Source organism: Lampris incognitus, chromosome 13, assembly GCF_029633865.1.
Source record: "Lampris incognitus isolate fLamInc1 chromosome 13, fLamInc1.hap2, whole genome shotgun sequence".
Taxonomy (NCBI): domain Eukaryota; kingdom Metazoa; phylum Chordata; class Actinopteri; order Lampriformes; family Lampridae; genus Lampris; species Lampris incognitus.
Genome location: NC_079223.1, coordinates 48,594,198 through 48,609,404, shown reverse-complemented (window position 1 = coordinate 48,609,404; position 15,207 = coordinate 48,594,198). Strand labels below are relative to the sequence as shown.

Sequence of the window (15,207 nt, the reverse complement as noted above, 5' to 3'; positions counted from 1 at the left end):
GGTGGGTGTTTGAATTAAAATAGGGATCAATTGGCCACTAAATTGGGAGAAAAAAAGGGAAAAATCAGAAATAAATAAAAAAAAAAAAGTCATGATGTAGATGTTAGGACTGCATTTATTGTTGTCTTGATGCATGCTCAATAATGCTGGTAAGAAAATCAAAGGACGTTGAATCAGTTCATCTGGACACAACGTTTATTGACAGAAACGTTTCATCATCATCTAAGTGACCTCTTCAGTCTCAACTGACTGCAGGTATCCCACCGTTATAAACAATACAGTTTAATAATGACGAAACCAACGATCAGTTTCATATGTAAATATACCCATGAGCGCTATATAAAATGCAACTTGATTGATTGACCATTAACTAGAGTTACAATGGCCATGTGTACTATTCACAGAGCATTTGGGAATGTTTGCAGTCACTGCAATGTAAGATGGCAACAGATGTACTCTTACGAAAACGAAATCCCAAAAAGTAAAGCGAGTAGAGTCGAATAGAGGAGAGTCGAGCTGAGCCAGTACCATGCTTGCTTGCTGGTTGTCCATCGTGCCCGATGATGACCATCTTCTTCTATTTGTGGGTCCTTTGAGGACTCCGATAGCAGAAGATCCCTGCGCAGAGATGGTTTTTAAAGTGGCATGGGGGGTGCGCTTCTCCCAACGCCACATGACTTGATTGTAGAGGAGATGGTTCCGATGGCAAGGGGGATCCCTAGACGACCGGCACCTCCACACAACTATTTCATCATCGATTATATCGTAAAGATCACATCGTGTTGGTTGTTTTGGTGAGAACATTTTCCCCGGGCAACGCCGGGTACCTCTGCTAGTTTGCATATGAAACTGGTCGTTGGTTTGGGTGGTTATGTCACTGTATTGTTTATAAGGGTGGGGGTACCTGCAGTCACTGTATTGTTTATAAGGGTGGGGACACCTGCAGTCACTGTATTGTTTATAAGGGTGGGATACCTGCAGTCACTGTATTGTTTATAAGGGTGGGGTACCTGCAGTCACTGTATTGTTTATAAGGGTGGGGACACCTGCAGTCAGTTGAGCCTGAAGAGGTCACTTAGGTGATGATGAGACGTATGTCAGTAAACATATCCAAAAAAATATACTGCCACAACGATTATTTGTTCCCAACTGAACAAAATGGGCGATGTAAATACAAAAACACCATTGTTTTATCGGATTATTGAACAATTGGCACGGAGCTCTAAACTCTTCTGCCAACCCCCTCATCTAGCCTAATAATTTTTTTGCACAGTTATGGTTATATGATCAAGTACCTCTCTTGGTTGCAGTAATTCAAAACCTTAGCAAAAACCTATTTTATACCGCAGTTGAGTGCTAACTCCTCAGATGGTTTGTTACTTAAGTCTGAGCACCAGAGAAGGGGTGATATGCAGGTAGTGCCTCCGTATTATCCCTTCTCCCAGTAGGCGAAAAAAGGGGTGGTTAGTTGCTACAACTGAGCACCGGAAAAGGGGATATATGCCTGGCGGGAATCTGCATTCTACTGAGTCCACTTTTCTAGTTAACCCTGAGATGGTTTGAGAACTTGATTGGAGTCCACCTGAGGAAAATTGAATTGATTGGACTTAGTTTAGAAAAGAACACACTTATGTATACAAGGTCCCACTATTCATACCGCATAGGCTGAAAAACAAGCCATGAAGTCCAATGAACTCTCTTGTAGACCGCCACAATAAAATGTGGCGAGGCATAAATCAGTACAAGGGTATAAAACATTTTCTAAAGTGTGGGAGCACATTGGCCTCAATAATTGTGAAATGGAGAGTTTTGGAGACACCAGGACTTTTGCTTGAGTTGGCCTTCCAGCCAAACTGAGTAACTGGGCAAGAAGGGCCTTGGTCAAGCAGGTGACCAAGAACTCAACAGTCACTCTTAATAGAGCTTCAGAGGTCCTCCAAGATGGGAGAACCTGCCGGAAGGATGGCCATCTCAGCAGCACTCCATTAATCTAGCATCAGGTAGAGTGGATAGACGGAAGCCACTCTTGGGTAAAAGGCACATGGCAGCCCACTTGCAGTTTGCCAAATGTCATTTAAAGGACTATGAAAGCATGATTATCTGGTCTGATTAGGCAAAAAATTGAACTCTTTGGGCAGAACTCCAAGTACCATGTCTGGCGAACACCAGGCACTGCTCATCACCTGGCTAAAGCCATCCCTACAGTGAAGCATGGTGATGGCAGTGTCATGCTATGAGGATGCTTCTCAGTGGGAGGGATAGGGAGACTGGTCAAAATTTAGGGAAGGTTGAATGCACCAAATACAGAGAGGTCCTTGAAGAAAATTGCTCCAGAGTGCATGTGACCTCAGACTGGGGTGACGGTTCACCTTTCAGCACAAAAATAACCCAAAAGCATACAGCCAAGCCCAGATTTAAACCCAATAGAACATCTGTGGAGAGACCTGGCAGGTCACAGACACTTCCCATCCAATCTGATGGAGCTTGAGAGGATCTGCCCAAATCCTGGTGTGCAAAGCTTGTAGAGACTTACCTGAGAAGACTTGAAGCTGTAGTTGCTGCCCAAGGGGCTTCTACAAAGTACTGAATTAAGGGTCTGAATACCTACGTATGTGAATGAGAGATTTCAGTTTTTGATTTTTAATAAATTTGCAAACATTTCTAAAAACATGTTTTCACTTTTTCGTTACGGGTTATTGGGTGTAGATTGATGGGCAAACATGTAAATTTTATCCATTTAAAATCGAATTTAAAACACAATTTTGCAAAAGTGAATGAGTCTGAATTCTTTCTGAAGCCACTGTTCTTTGAGCATGACACTGATACTGCCAAAAGTTAGGGTTTCAGTTCGCACTTGTGCCACCAATACTTTAAATATGATGCACTCATTTCAGTGGGAAGTTTCAGTTAGCATGTTGTCTGATTGGAATAAACCAATATTTTTTCCACTGCTGGTACCGATTCAGATTGCAAATCTTTTAAGTATCAACTAATACCGAATACCGATCCGATACTTTTGCTGAATAGTGCAGACTTAAGAAAATAAGATGGACTCATTTTTTTTTAACCACCGCTAAAAAAAAATACAGGCTTCCATGTGCCAAAAATGCACTAAATAAAGCAATTTTGCTTTATTTATGACATGTTACTTGGGGCTTTTGGTATTGGATTTTAGTCTTGGGCAAAATCTCCGATACTAATACTACAATTAAGCTAGGTATCCGCCCAATATCCGTATCCGATGCTAGTATCAGTATCAATGCATCCCTTATTATCCATATCCACCAACTATATGGACAGGCAGCAAATGGCTTGTTAAAGAAGAACACTAATAATTTGGTAATCCCCACATTTATCGCTGACTTTTTACTGTGATCCATTCTCTGCATGTTCTAGACTGCTGTACAACTGGTCCATGTCTCTCCCCTGCAACCTGGTGCTGAAAAAAGCAGTAGACAGCCTGTTGTGCTCCATGTGCCACATCCACCCCAGCTATTTCTCCCTGCTTATGTCCTGGATGGGAATCGTAGCAATGCCCACCACCAGCCACTCCCAGGCCCAGCACCACCGCCTAGCCATGACTGACGATGGCAAGAAGCAGCACGATGCCAACGCTACAGCTGCAGGGCTTACAGATGACTCAAAGCACGCAAGGCCGCCCATCAATCTGTCTGAGTCCCAGTTAACCACTCTGGCAGCTGTCTCACAGTCTCCAGGAGCGATAGAGCAGCTGCTGGACTCTGGCTTGCCCTCGCTGCTGGTCCGCAGCCTGGCCCAGCTGTGCTGTGGCCTCCTCGTCAGTGCTGATCTCCCCCTTCCTGCTGCCCAGGCCGAGCGGCGGCAACACTATCACCATCACTACCACCACTCATCCTCGCACAGTCAGCCACCACTGTCAGCAGAACTGGCAGCTCCAGTGCTGCGCTTCCTAACAGAGGTGGGAAACAGTCACACCATGAAAGACTGGCTGGGTGGACCGGAGGTCAACCCACTGTGGACGGCCTTACTTTTTCTGCTGTGCCACTCCAGTGCCAGTGCTGGTTCTAGTCCGGGTGCCCAAACCATAGGAAGTGGTGCCACTTCGTGTTCGCCTCCAGCCCAGTCAGCTCAGCCATCTACAAATTGCTACTCATTAGCTGCTTCTGGACGGGCGGGTGGGCTCACCACTCAGCAGAGAACAGCTCTGGAGAATGCCACTGTGGCCTTCTTCCTCCAGTGTATCTCCTGTCATCCAAATAACCAGCGGCTCATGGCTCAGGTCAGTTGTCCACTCACTGGTTTGCACTGGAAGGGACTGTACTGGTAATACTCTCATGATCAAAGCAATACATCTTCGTATAAAATGTTACCCACCGAAGGATCTGGAACCTTTTTGTCAGTTTCTAGTGGTTTTTACATATTAAATTTATGCTTATCATGTAAAACTTGTATTATTTGTTGGAATTGTCACCTTATTACCAAGGCTTATTATAATCAGTAATACTATGGTGACTGTGTTCTCGTGTGTTCTCTGAGTGGTCACTCAAGCTTGAGGTTTATTTCTTGCAGCCCATACAAACCCTTTTGAGAAAGTCTGTGTCTGCAGTCATTCCACATGAAGCGACTTAAACACTGTGTTCTCCTGCTGCAGGTTCTCTGTGAGCTTTTCCAGTCGGCACCCCAGCGCGGCAATGTGCCCATCTCTGGAAACATTTCAGGCTTCATTCGTCGGCTATTCCTACAGCTCATGCTGGAGGATGAGAAGGTCACAGTCTTCCTGCAGTCTCCCTGTCCGGTGGGTGTCTCTTGCCATGACATGTGCTGTATCATTCAGAGAATAGTCCAAAAATCTATCTTGTATTCTCCTATGTCCCTCTTATGAATCATGAAATGTGGTTATACCAATTTTGGTGAGTTTGTGCACCTCTCCTGTGGCCAGTACTAGTTTTGCATCTGGGCTTTAAAAATTCTGCTCCATTTCCTTGACAAGAATTTAATTCAAATGTATTTGTTTCATAGCCCTCAGAGGCCTAAAGTAATGAAGTTGGTTGTCTGTCGAAAGCACACTTGACATTTTCAGCAATCTCATTCAGAAAAAAATAGACTATGAAGTCTAAATAAGAGGCAATTTCCATCAATGCTGAGGAGTGAGAGGATATACCAACAAACCTACTGTAACTCTGCCCTTCTAGCCTTATGAAAGGTTGTTCCATAGATAATGCTTCCATATAAGCACCGGCCTATCCTTTGAGATGAGGGAACACCACACATGTGGGTATAAACTAAATTCTTGAAAGGTGTTCAGATGGACATGTGAATTAACAAAGCCCCAGCAGCAGTGCAGTATTAAAATGCTGACCTGAAGATTTGGTCACAGTGTGGTTTATCAGATAGAAATGTATGGAGATAAACTTGGGTACAAACAGCCCAGTTTGAAACTGAGCCATGACCAGTGTCAGTGAATTTATAAAGTTTAGTTTACTCGAAGCTCTTTTTAAAATTTTCAATCATTGTGCTATGCTCTAGTATGAATAATAATTCCTTTTCCATCTGCGAGTTCTTTAGATGCCAAGAAACAGAAAATGGCATTAATCACCAGTCTCAAGCTGCTGGCTTCAGTAGCAAAAACCCTCCAATATGGCTTTAACTCTGCTGTGCTCTCTGTTGTGTTTGAAAGTGGGGCCAAGTTGTGTTTGATCCCTTCCTGAAATGATTCCTTCGCTCGTGTCTCTTTTGTTCTTGGTTTTTTAAAATAATTTTGCAATTGGCTACTGATTTTGGATTACAGACCTCGGACTATCTACAACAGAGATATTTGGCTTTGACTGCTGCCTGGATTGCGATGCTGATTTTTGAAAGTCGGACTGAAAAAATACGCCAGCTGTGAGCCGGTGGCTGGCTAAGGTAACTAGCTGGCACAAACAAAAGCAGCTGAAGAAGTCAATGATATAAAAAGATGGCTCGACTTTCTGATGGAGGAGATTGCAGCGGTCAGACTACAACAGAAAATGATTTTGGACCTGGTGGATGAAGTCAAGGGCCTGAGGCTACACAACACTGAGAAGGAAAAGAGGATCGTCCTCCTGGAGAACCGGATGGCTGATTTGGAGCAGTACACGTGAATGAACGACATCATTGTCACTGGGCTGGAGGTTAAACCCTGGTCTAACACCCGGGCACTGACGACCATGAATGGTGGGGAATTCAGTGAGCCAGACTCAAATTCAGCGGAGCACAAGGTGACTGCTTTCCTTCAGGGAATTGAAGTGGACAATAACAACAGTGAGGCATGTCGCCCCTCTCCCTAGGAAAAATGAGAGATAAACCGGGCACAATAATAAGGTTTTCAAACAGAAAGCATAAAACTGCACTGCTAAGGCAAGGAAAAAAGCTGAAGAGATCAGATGTCTACTTGAATGAACATCTGACTAAAAGGAATGCGGACATCACCAGAGAGGCATGCTTCCTGCGAAAGAAGAAGATACGATCTACATGGTTAGCAAACTGGAAAATTTTCATAAAATTGAACGGAACACCAGAAGAATCCAAAGTGCTGGTCATCAGAGACATGGAGGAATTGGATAAATACCAGTGAGTCCAAACGAACAACACAACAAGGTAATGAAAAAAATTAAAGAGCGACTTAATAAATCCACTATAACCATGACAAGTTCTGAAAGAAGTCATTCATCTCTGTCTGGAGGTAATGAACAGCAAACAACAAGGATTACAGAATATGATAAACTGGGATTGAAAACTTCTAAATATGCAGAGCATAAATAACAAGATATGGAAAATGATATTGATCTGGAAAATAATCCAATGATATCAACACCAGTTGCTGTTATGACACAAATTTAACATGAAGTTTACATCTCGTTCTCACCTGGGAATGACATCTCATCACCTGGGAATGACATCTCTGTTTACATCTCGTTCACACCTGGGAATCACATCATGGAGTGGGGCATGGGGTGCAGCAGCTCATTTGCATCAAATTAGCATATGCTCAATCCAAGTAATCTGAACAGGAGGTCAACAGAGGGGTATAGAAGCATGCTAGAACGTTTAATTTGAGTGGTATTTTCAGCAAAAATACACAAAGACATGTTTTGGGGACCCCAAAGACTTATATTAAATTGTTGAAAAATAGCATAATAGGGCCCCTTTAACATATTAAATTTACTTGAAGCTCTTAATTTTGTGAGGATATGGGAGCATAAATCATCATGCATGGATTTTCATTGTGGAGCCCCTCAGGGGTCAGTATTAGGCCTGAAATTGTTTATTCTGTACATAAATGATATATGCAGAGTATCAATATTGTATATATATTGAAATTTGTTCTATTTGCGGACGAAACCAATATTTTCTGTTCTGGGGAGAATTTACAGCAGCTTTTGGAAGTGATCATAAAAGAAAGGGAAAAAAATCAAAAAGGGGTTTGACATAAACAAATTAAATTTTAACAAAACAAAGATTATGTTGTCTGTAAATTGTAAAATAAATACCCAAGTACAAATGATGATAGACGATGTCAACATAGAAGGAGTATATGAAAATAAATTTCTCAATGTGATAACAGACCACAAAATCTGCTGGAAACCTCATATGAAATATGTGCGAGCAAAGCTGGCGAACAGCATTGCAGTCCTGGGGAAAACGATACACATTCTGGATCATAAATCATTGTACACACTATGTTGTTCACTTGTATTGCCATATCTGAATACTGTGTGGCGGTATGGTGTAACACCTACAAAAAAGTCACATGCCGTGAAGTTCATGGATCTCATAGAATTTAATGCAGCACAAATAATGTATGAAGCAAGAAATATTTTACTACCGGGTAATATACAAAAAAATGTTCTTCAACAGAGAGGGGGATTATGATTTGACAGGAAAGTTTAGAGAAACTATGTGCAACTATGAAGAGTATATGTATTTCGATCTGTGGGGTGATTTTTGGAATGGTTTGGATGTGGAACTCAAAGTATGCACATTATTCAGTTCAAAAAGACGTACAACAAATTATTTTAAGAGGTATAGTGATGAGGAAGGTTTGTCATAACTCTTAAGTTTTATATTATCGACACTGGGTGATATTTGGGTTGTACATAACATTGGGATAATTGTTTGTAAACTTTATGTAAGGTAAAGATTATGAATTAATGAGTTGCGGAGAAGGGGTAAAAATAAATGTGTCCTACTACTTTTTTTTTAACATGTAGCATTTAACTTGTGTTGTTTATAAGAATTTGAGTTTGTTTTTTTCTTATATGTTAGAAATACAAATAAATCTAATCAAATAAAGGATGATATTGCCATATGACCACAAGGGGGCAGTGGAACAATATAAGGGACACGCTCCCCTCTACAGCTCTATCCACCAGACTGATCCATGCCTGAAATACACTGTAGTAGCCCCCCCATGCTCTATATTTCACACTGCTCAATGATTAAACGTCACCGGGGCAGTTTAGAGAGGGGACTAGACAAATTAATTTTAATTGCCATCATTTCATTTTATTCTATCCTCTATCCTGGGATGAGTGAGTGTCATTTTCTAGAGCAAGTCAATATTATTTGTATAGCCCAATATCACAAATTACAAATTTGCCTCAAGGGGCTTTACAGCAGCACAACATCCTGCCCTAGAACCTCACATTGGATAAAGAACAACTCCCTAAGAAACCTTTAACGGGGAGAAAAAATTGGAAGAAACCTCAGGGAGAGCAACAGAGGAGGATCTCTCTACCAAGACGGACAATGTGCAATGATGTTGTGTTTACACAATTTAAACAATACAACATTGAAAGAGGATAATAGAATTATAATGAACTTATAAACTTTGCAATTTAGGCAATTTCGGTGATAGTTTGCCCAACAGCAAATCTGATGCAAAGAATACTATGAGATTAGAAATGCTGACAAGTTGACTTTGATTGATTGCTAGTTTTATTGAATTCTGAATTCACCAGTGATAGCTACCATTTTTAGAACCTCCATGTGTTTAAAGCTGGACCAAGAAACTAGCAGCTCCCTGTTATGTCTGCATGCTGGCTCATCTATCTTTTATGAGCCCACTCAGCGTTGTGCCATTAGTGAACTTCTGGAGTATTAACAGAACAGAGACTGGAGGTGCAGTTGTTGGTAAACTGTAGGTAAAGCAGGGTCACTCTCATCAAAGGATGTTTGCTTGATGCTTGCTTCTTCAGTCCAGTTTTATGTCTGTTACGGGGAAGCTTGGTCTCCAAGAGGTCTGGCATGATGGTTTTGAGTGCAGAGCCGAAGTCCAAAAATAATGTCTCATGTACTTCCCATGACCTGTCAAAATGTGGGTGGATTGATAACATGTATTAAGTTCACCACATATGCTACATGTGTCTATTTTGTTCTGTACATGGACCTCAAGGGGTCCAGTAGAGGATCAGGGATGGCTTTGAGGTGATCCAGTAAGGCCTGTATTCCTTGGGTCTTTATTTGGCGTAGCTTTCAAATCAGGTAGAAGTGATGTAGGGGTCCTGGAACTGATTGAAGATGTCTGTGAAGAGCTGTACCAGTTGGTTGATGCAGGGCTTCAGGGTGGAGGAGAGATGGTTTGCAGGAGGTCACAGTAAATGTTTCTCTCGGTACTGAAAACCCTCTCAAAGGGTAAACTGGATGCAAGAATGTTTGAGAAGCTGTTTGCCAATCGACTTGTGGAATATTTTATTTTTAAGGGCTTCACCTCTGTACAAAGCCAGGTAGAGTGCAGGAAGGAGCCGGCCTCTATACCATATCTGAAGCACAGTTCAGGTTTGGATTTATGTAGTTTCTGTGGGCTGAGGTACAGTCGATGGAGGAAATTATAGTAAACCAATCTGTACTGGGTGTTAATGGTAGCTGATAAACTGCTTTGACATCAATCTGACCAGAGTTGTTCATCAATTGCTATGTTCAGATCTGATTCCCACCTCACTCTAGATTTGTGCAGACCTGTCTTTGGGCCCTCATTCAGTAGTAAGAGGTACATTTTAGAAATAAATTTGTAAACATTTCCCTCATGAAGCCGTTTCTCCACATCAGTAAGTACTGGTAAAGTCATTCCAGGACCCAGGTTGGTTCTGAGAAAATAACTTAACTGAAGATAGCAGAATGTCTTGTCGGACAAGTCGTATTTCCTCTTCAATTGTTCAAAGGACATGAGAAGTCCTTTTTCATAGCAGTCTTCCAAATGCTGGATCCCTTTGTGATGCCAAGTCTCCATAATCTTGTTGTTTAGAGTCATGGGTATGAGTTCATTTTGGCCAGTCAACTAACTCTTGAAAAGTTTGCTGTTGTCCAACCAGACACACTGCCTTAAACCTCCTACAGACTGTGTGATGTGGGCCGTCTCAGATGAAAGATGACTAAATGTAGTGACATCTTTGGTTGTGGTTCCAAAACAGTGGTCCTGCGTCACACCGTGAGACAGGTTCAGAGACGGCCGTTATTACGGTCTTGTGACTGAAGGCAACCTGGGACAAAAGTCTGACAGTGTCAGAAATGTAGGATGACCATCTCACAATGTGACTGCTGCTATGACCTACGTCTACTAACCAACCAATAGAAATGCAGCACGAAATGACGCACTGATCAGCGCCACGCACAATCTTGGCTACTGACTACTGAAAGGACTCGATTCCTGCTTGGCGTCATGTTGCCCTACCAGCGGCGTAGGTTGATTACGCGCGCTGATGCGGCACGCACACTGATGGCATTTTTATGGACTTGTGTTGTAGCCTGTGATTCAGTAGTGTTATCATTGTACAGTCTACATACATCACAGTTGATGTCGTACATCGTACAGTGTGGCTTGCAGTAAACTTATAGGATTGCTTTTGTTTAATTTATTTCTGATTTTTCCATTTTTTTCTCCCAATTTGGTGGCCAACTGATCCCTATTTTAATTCAAACACCCACCCTCGTACTGCATGCGTTCGCCAACTGCATCTCTCCGGCCGGCAGTCTTGAACGAGACACCTCCCCACTTTCGTGACAAGGCGACTCCAGGCCGAACCACTGCTTTTTCCGACACACACAGAGACGCATTCATGTGACAAACACAAGCCGACTCCGCCCCCCCCTCCCGAAGACAGCGTTGCCAATTATTGCTGCTTCATCGAGTCCGGCCATAAATTCTATAAACATTATAGGATTGCTAAAATTGTACAGTGTGTAGGAGGCTTTACAAGTGCTACGTGGTAGCCTAGCTTAGGAAAGCAGGGTGAAATAGGGACGTGATTGTCTATGTTGTCTTGACTCTGCAAGAGTCATCGTTGAAGGTAATCAAGATGTGTTTATTTGTAAATGGAAGACAATGTGTTTGAGATAATTATCAACATGGATTGTGTGGGCTATAGACAAGACCAGCAAACAAGTGAACAGAACAGACAGCAGGTCTGTTCAAACACCAGTAGCAGTAGCAAGATTCTCTTGGCTGGAGTCCTTCAATCTTCGGCTCCACAATAATGACTTGTGGTGAGGTTGGACAGTTTGAGCGACCTGTCAGTCAAATCTGCCTCTGCTGTAAGTGTGACTGACAAACTGTATCAAGATCCTCCATCATGATCCAAGAAAGACTCTCAGGAGTCCTGAAAGTCTTCTTTGAAAGGCGTTGGTGAGGACATTGTCACGTCAAATGGTGTAGAGGTTTACATGTGTCTGACCAGTCAGTATGATGACTTCTTTGAAAGGCGTTGGTGATGACGTTGTCACGTCACATGGTGTAGAGGTTTACATCTGTCTGACCAGTCAGTATGATGACTTCTTTGAAAGGTGTTGGTGATGACGTCACATCACATGGTGTAGAGGTTCACATGTGTCTGACCAGTCAGTATGATGACTTCTTTGAAAGGTGTTGGTGATGACGTCACATCACATGGTGTAGAGGTTCACGTGTGTCTGACCAGTCAGTATGATGACTTCTTTGAAAGGCAGTGGTGATGATGTTGTCACGTCACATGGTGTAGAGGTTCACATCTGTCTGACCAGTCAGTATGATGACTTCTTTGAAAGGCAGTGGTGATGACGTTGTCACGTCACATGGTGTAGAGGTTCACATGTGTCTGACCAGTCAGTATGATGACTTCTTTGAAAGGCGTTGGTGATGATGTTGTCACGTCACATGGTGTAGAGGTTCACATGTGTCTGACCAGTCAGTATGATGACTTCTTTGAAAGGCGTTGGTGATGACGTTGTCACGTCACATGGTGTAGAGGTTCACATCTGTCTGACCAGTCAGTATGACTTCTTTGAAAGGTGTTGGTGATGGCGTCACATCACATGGTGTAGAGGTTCACATGTGTCTGACCAGTCAGTATGATGACTTCTTTGAAAGGCAGTGGTGATGATGTTGTCACGTCACATGGTGTAGAGGTTCACATCTGTCTGATCAGTCAGTATGATGACTTCTTTGAAAGGCAGTGGTGATGATGACGTCACATCACATGGTGTAGAGGTTCACATGTGTCTGACCAGTCAGTATGATGACTTCTTTGAAAGGCGTTGGTGATGACGTTGTCACGTCACATGGTGTAGAGGTTCACATCTGTCTGACCAGTCAGTATGATGACTTCTTTGAAAGGCAGTGGTGATGACGTTGTCACGTCACATGGTGTAGAGGTTCACATGTGTCTGACCAGTCAGTATGATGACTTCTTTGAAAGGCAGTGGTGATGATGTTGTCACGTCACAGGGTGTAGAGGTTCACATCTGTCTGACCAGTCAGTATGATGACTTCTTTGAAAGGCGTTGGTGATGATGTTGTCACGTCACAGGGTGTAGAGGTTCACATCTGTCTGACCAGTCAGTATGATGACTTCTTTGAAAGGCGTTGGTGATGATGTTGTCACGTCACATGGTGTAGAGGTTCACATGTGTCTGACCAGTCAGTATGATGACTTCTTTGAAAGGCGTTGGTGATGACGTTGTCACGTCACATGGTGTAGAGGTTCACATCTGTCTGACCAGTCAGTATGATGACTTCTTTGAAAGGCGTTGGTGATGACGTTGTCACGTCACATGGTGTAGAGGTTCACATCTGTCTGACCAGTCAGTATGATGACTTCTTTGAAAGGCGTTGGTGATGACGTTGTCACGTCACATGGTATAGAGGTTCACATCTGTCTGACCAGTCAGTATGATGACTTCTTTGAAAGGCAGTGGTGATGACGCTGTCACGTCACATGGTGTAGAGGTTCACATGTGTCTGACCAGTCAGTATGATGACTTCTTTGAAAGGCAGTGGTGATGATGTTGTCACGTCACATGGTGTAGAGGTTCACATCTGTCTGACCAGTCAGTATGATGACTTCTTTGAAAGGCAGTGGTGATGATGTTTGTCACGTCACATGGTGTAGAGGTTCACATCTGTCTGACCAGTCAGTATGATGACTTCTTTGAAAGGCGTTGGTGATGACGTTGTCACGTCACATGGTGTAGAGGTTCACATCTGTCTGATCAGTCAGTATGATGACTTCTTTGAAAGGCAGTGGTGATGATGTTGTCACGTCACATGGTGTAGAGGTTCACATGTGTCTGACCAGTCAGTATGATGACTTCTTTGAAAGGCAGTGGGGATGATGTTGTCACGTCACATGGTGTAGAGGTTCACATCTGTCTGACCAGTCAGTATGATGACTTCTTTGAAAGGCAGTGGTGATGACGTTGTCACGTCACATGGTGTAGAGGTTCACATGTGTCTGACCAGTCAGTATGATGACTTCTTTGAAAGGCAGAGGTGATGATGTTGTCACGTCACATGGTGTAGAGGTTCACATCTGTCTGATCAGTCAGTATGATGACTTCTTTGAAAGGCAGTGGTGATGATGTTTGTCACGTCACATGGTGTAGAGGTTCACATCTGTCTGACCAGTCAGTATGATGACTTCTTTGAAAGGCAGTGGTGATGATGTTTGTCACGTCACATGGTGTAGAGGTTCACATGTGTCTGACCAGTCAGTATGATGACATCTTTGAAAGGCAGTGGTGATGATGTTGTCACGTCACATGGTGTAGAGGTTCACATCTGTCTGACCAGTCAGTATGATGACTTCTTTGAAAGGCAGTGGTGATGACGTTGTCACGTCACATGGTGTTGAGGTTCACATCTGTCTGACCAGTCAGTATGATGACTTCTTTGAAAGGCAGTGGTGATGATGTTGTCACGTCACATGGTGTAGAGGTTCACATGTGTCTGACCAGTCAGTATGATGACTTCTTTGAAAGGCAGTGGTGATAATGTTGTCACGTCACAGGGTGTAGAGGTTCACATCTGTCTGACCAGTCAGTATGATGACTTCTTTGAAAGGCAGTGGTGATGATGTTGTCACGTCACATGGTGTAGAGGTTCACATCTGTCTGACCAGTCAGTATGATGACTTCTTTGAAAGGCAGTGGTGATGACGTTGTCACGTCACATGGTGTTGAGGTTCACATCTGTCTGACCAGTCAGTATGATGACTTCTTTGAAAGGCAGTGGTGATGATGTTGTCACGTCACATGGTGTAGAGGTTCACATGTGTCTGACCAGTCAGTATGATGACATCTTTGAAAGGCAGTGGTGATAATGTTGTCACGTCACAGGGTGTAGAGGTTCACATCTGTCTGACCAGTCAGTATGATGACTTCTTTGAAAGGCAGTGGTGATGATGTTGTCACGTCACATGGTGTAGAGGTTCACATCTGTCTGACCAGTCAGTATGATGACTTCTTTGAAAGGCAGTGGTGATGATGTTGTCACGTCAGATGGTGTTGAGGTTCACATGTGTCTGACCAGTCAGTATGATGACTTCTTTGAAAGGCAGTGGGGATGATGTTGTCACGTCACATGGTGTAGAGGTTCACATCTGTCTGACCAGTCAGTATGATGACTTCTTTGAAAGGCAGTGGGGATGATGTTGTCACATCACATGGTGTAGAGGTTCACATCTGTCTGACCAGTCAGTATGATGAAATGTCTCTCTCAGTAAACGTGTTCAGATGAACTGATTCAACTTCCTGTGACTTCCTCACCTGGTTATCGAGCATGCATCCAGACATCAGTCAGTATATTTACAGCTGTTTGTGAACTTCAGTCGTGTGTGTGTGTGTGTGTGTGTGTGTGTGCGCGTGTGCGCACCTGCCAGCTAGGCGTAGTTGTGGATGCACTGTGCCTGTCGGTGGTGATGATGCTTTCATGTAACATTAACACTTGTGGGCGTCTGG

At 43.1% G+C, this 15,207-nt stretch overlaps 1 protein-coding gene across 1 annotated transcript in view; it reads left to right on the top strand.

Moving 5' to 3' along the window:
- The window catches only part of birc6 (baculoviral IAP repeat containing 6), a 274,230-nt gene that overhangs the window by 110,135 nt on the left and 148,888 nt on the right, over positions 1-15,207 (top strand). Inside the window, exons 54-55 of the mRNA XM_056291274.1 lie at positions 3,397-4,258; positions 4,631-4,774. Of these exons, the coding sequence (XP_056147249.1) occupies positions 3,397-4,258; positions 4,631-4,774 (1,006 nt within the window). The remainder of the gene's footprint in view (positions 1-3,396; positions 4,259-4,630; positions 4,775-15,207) is intronic.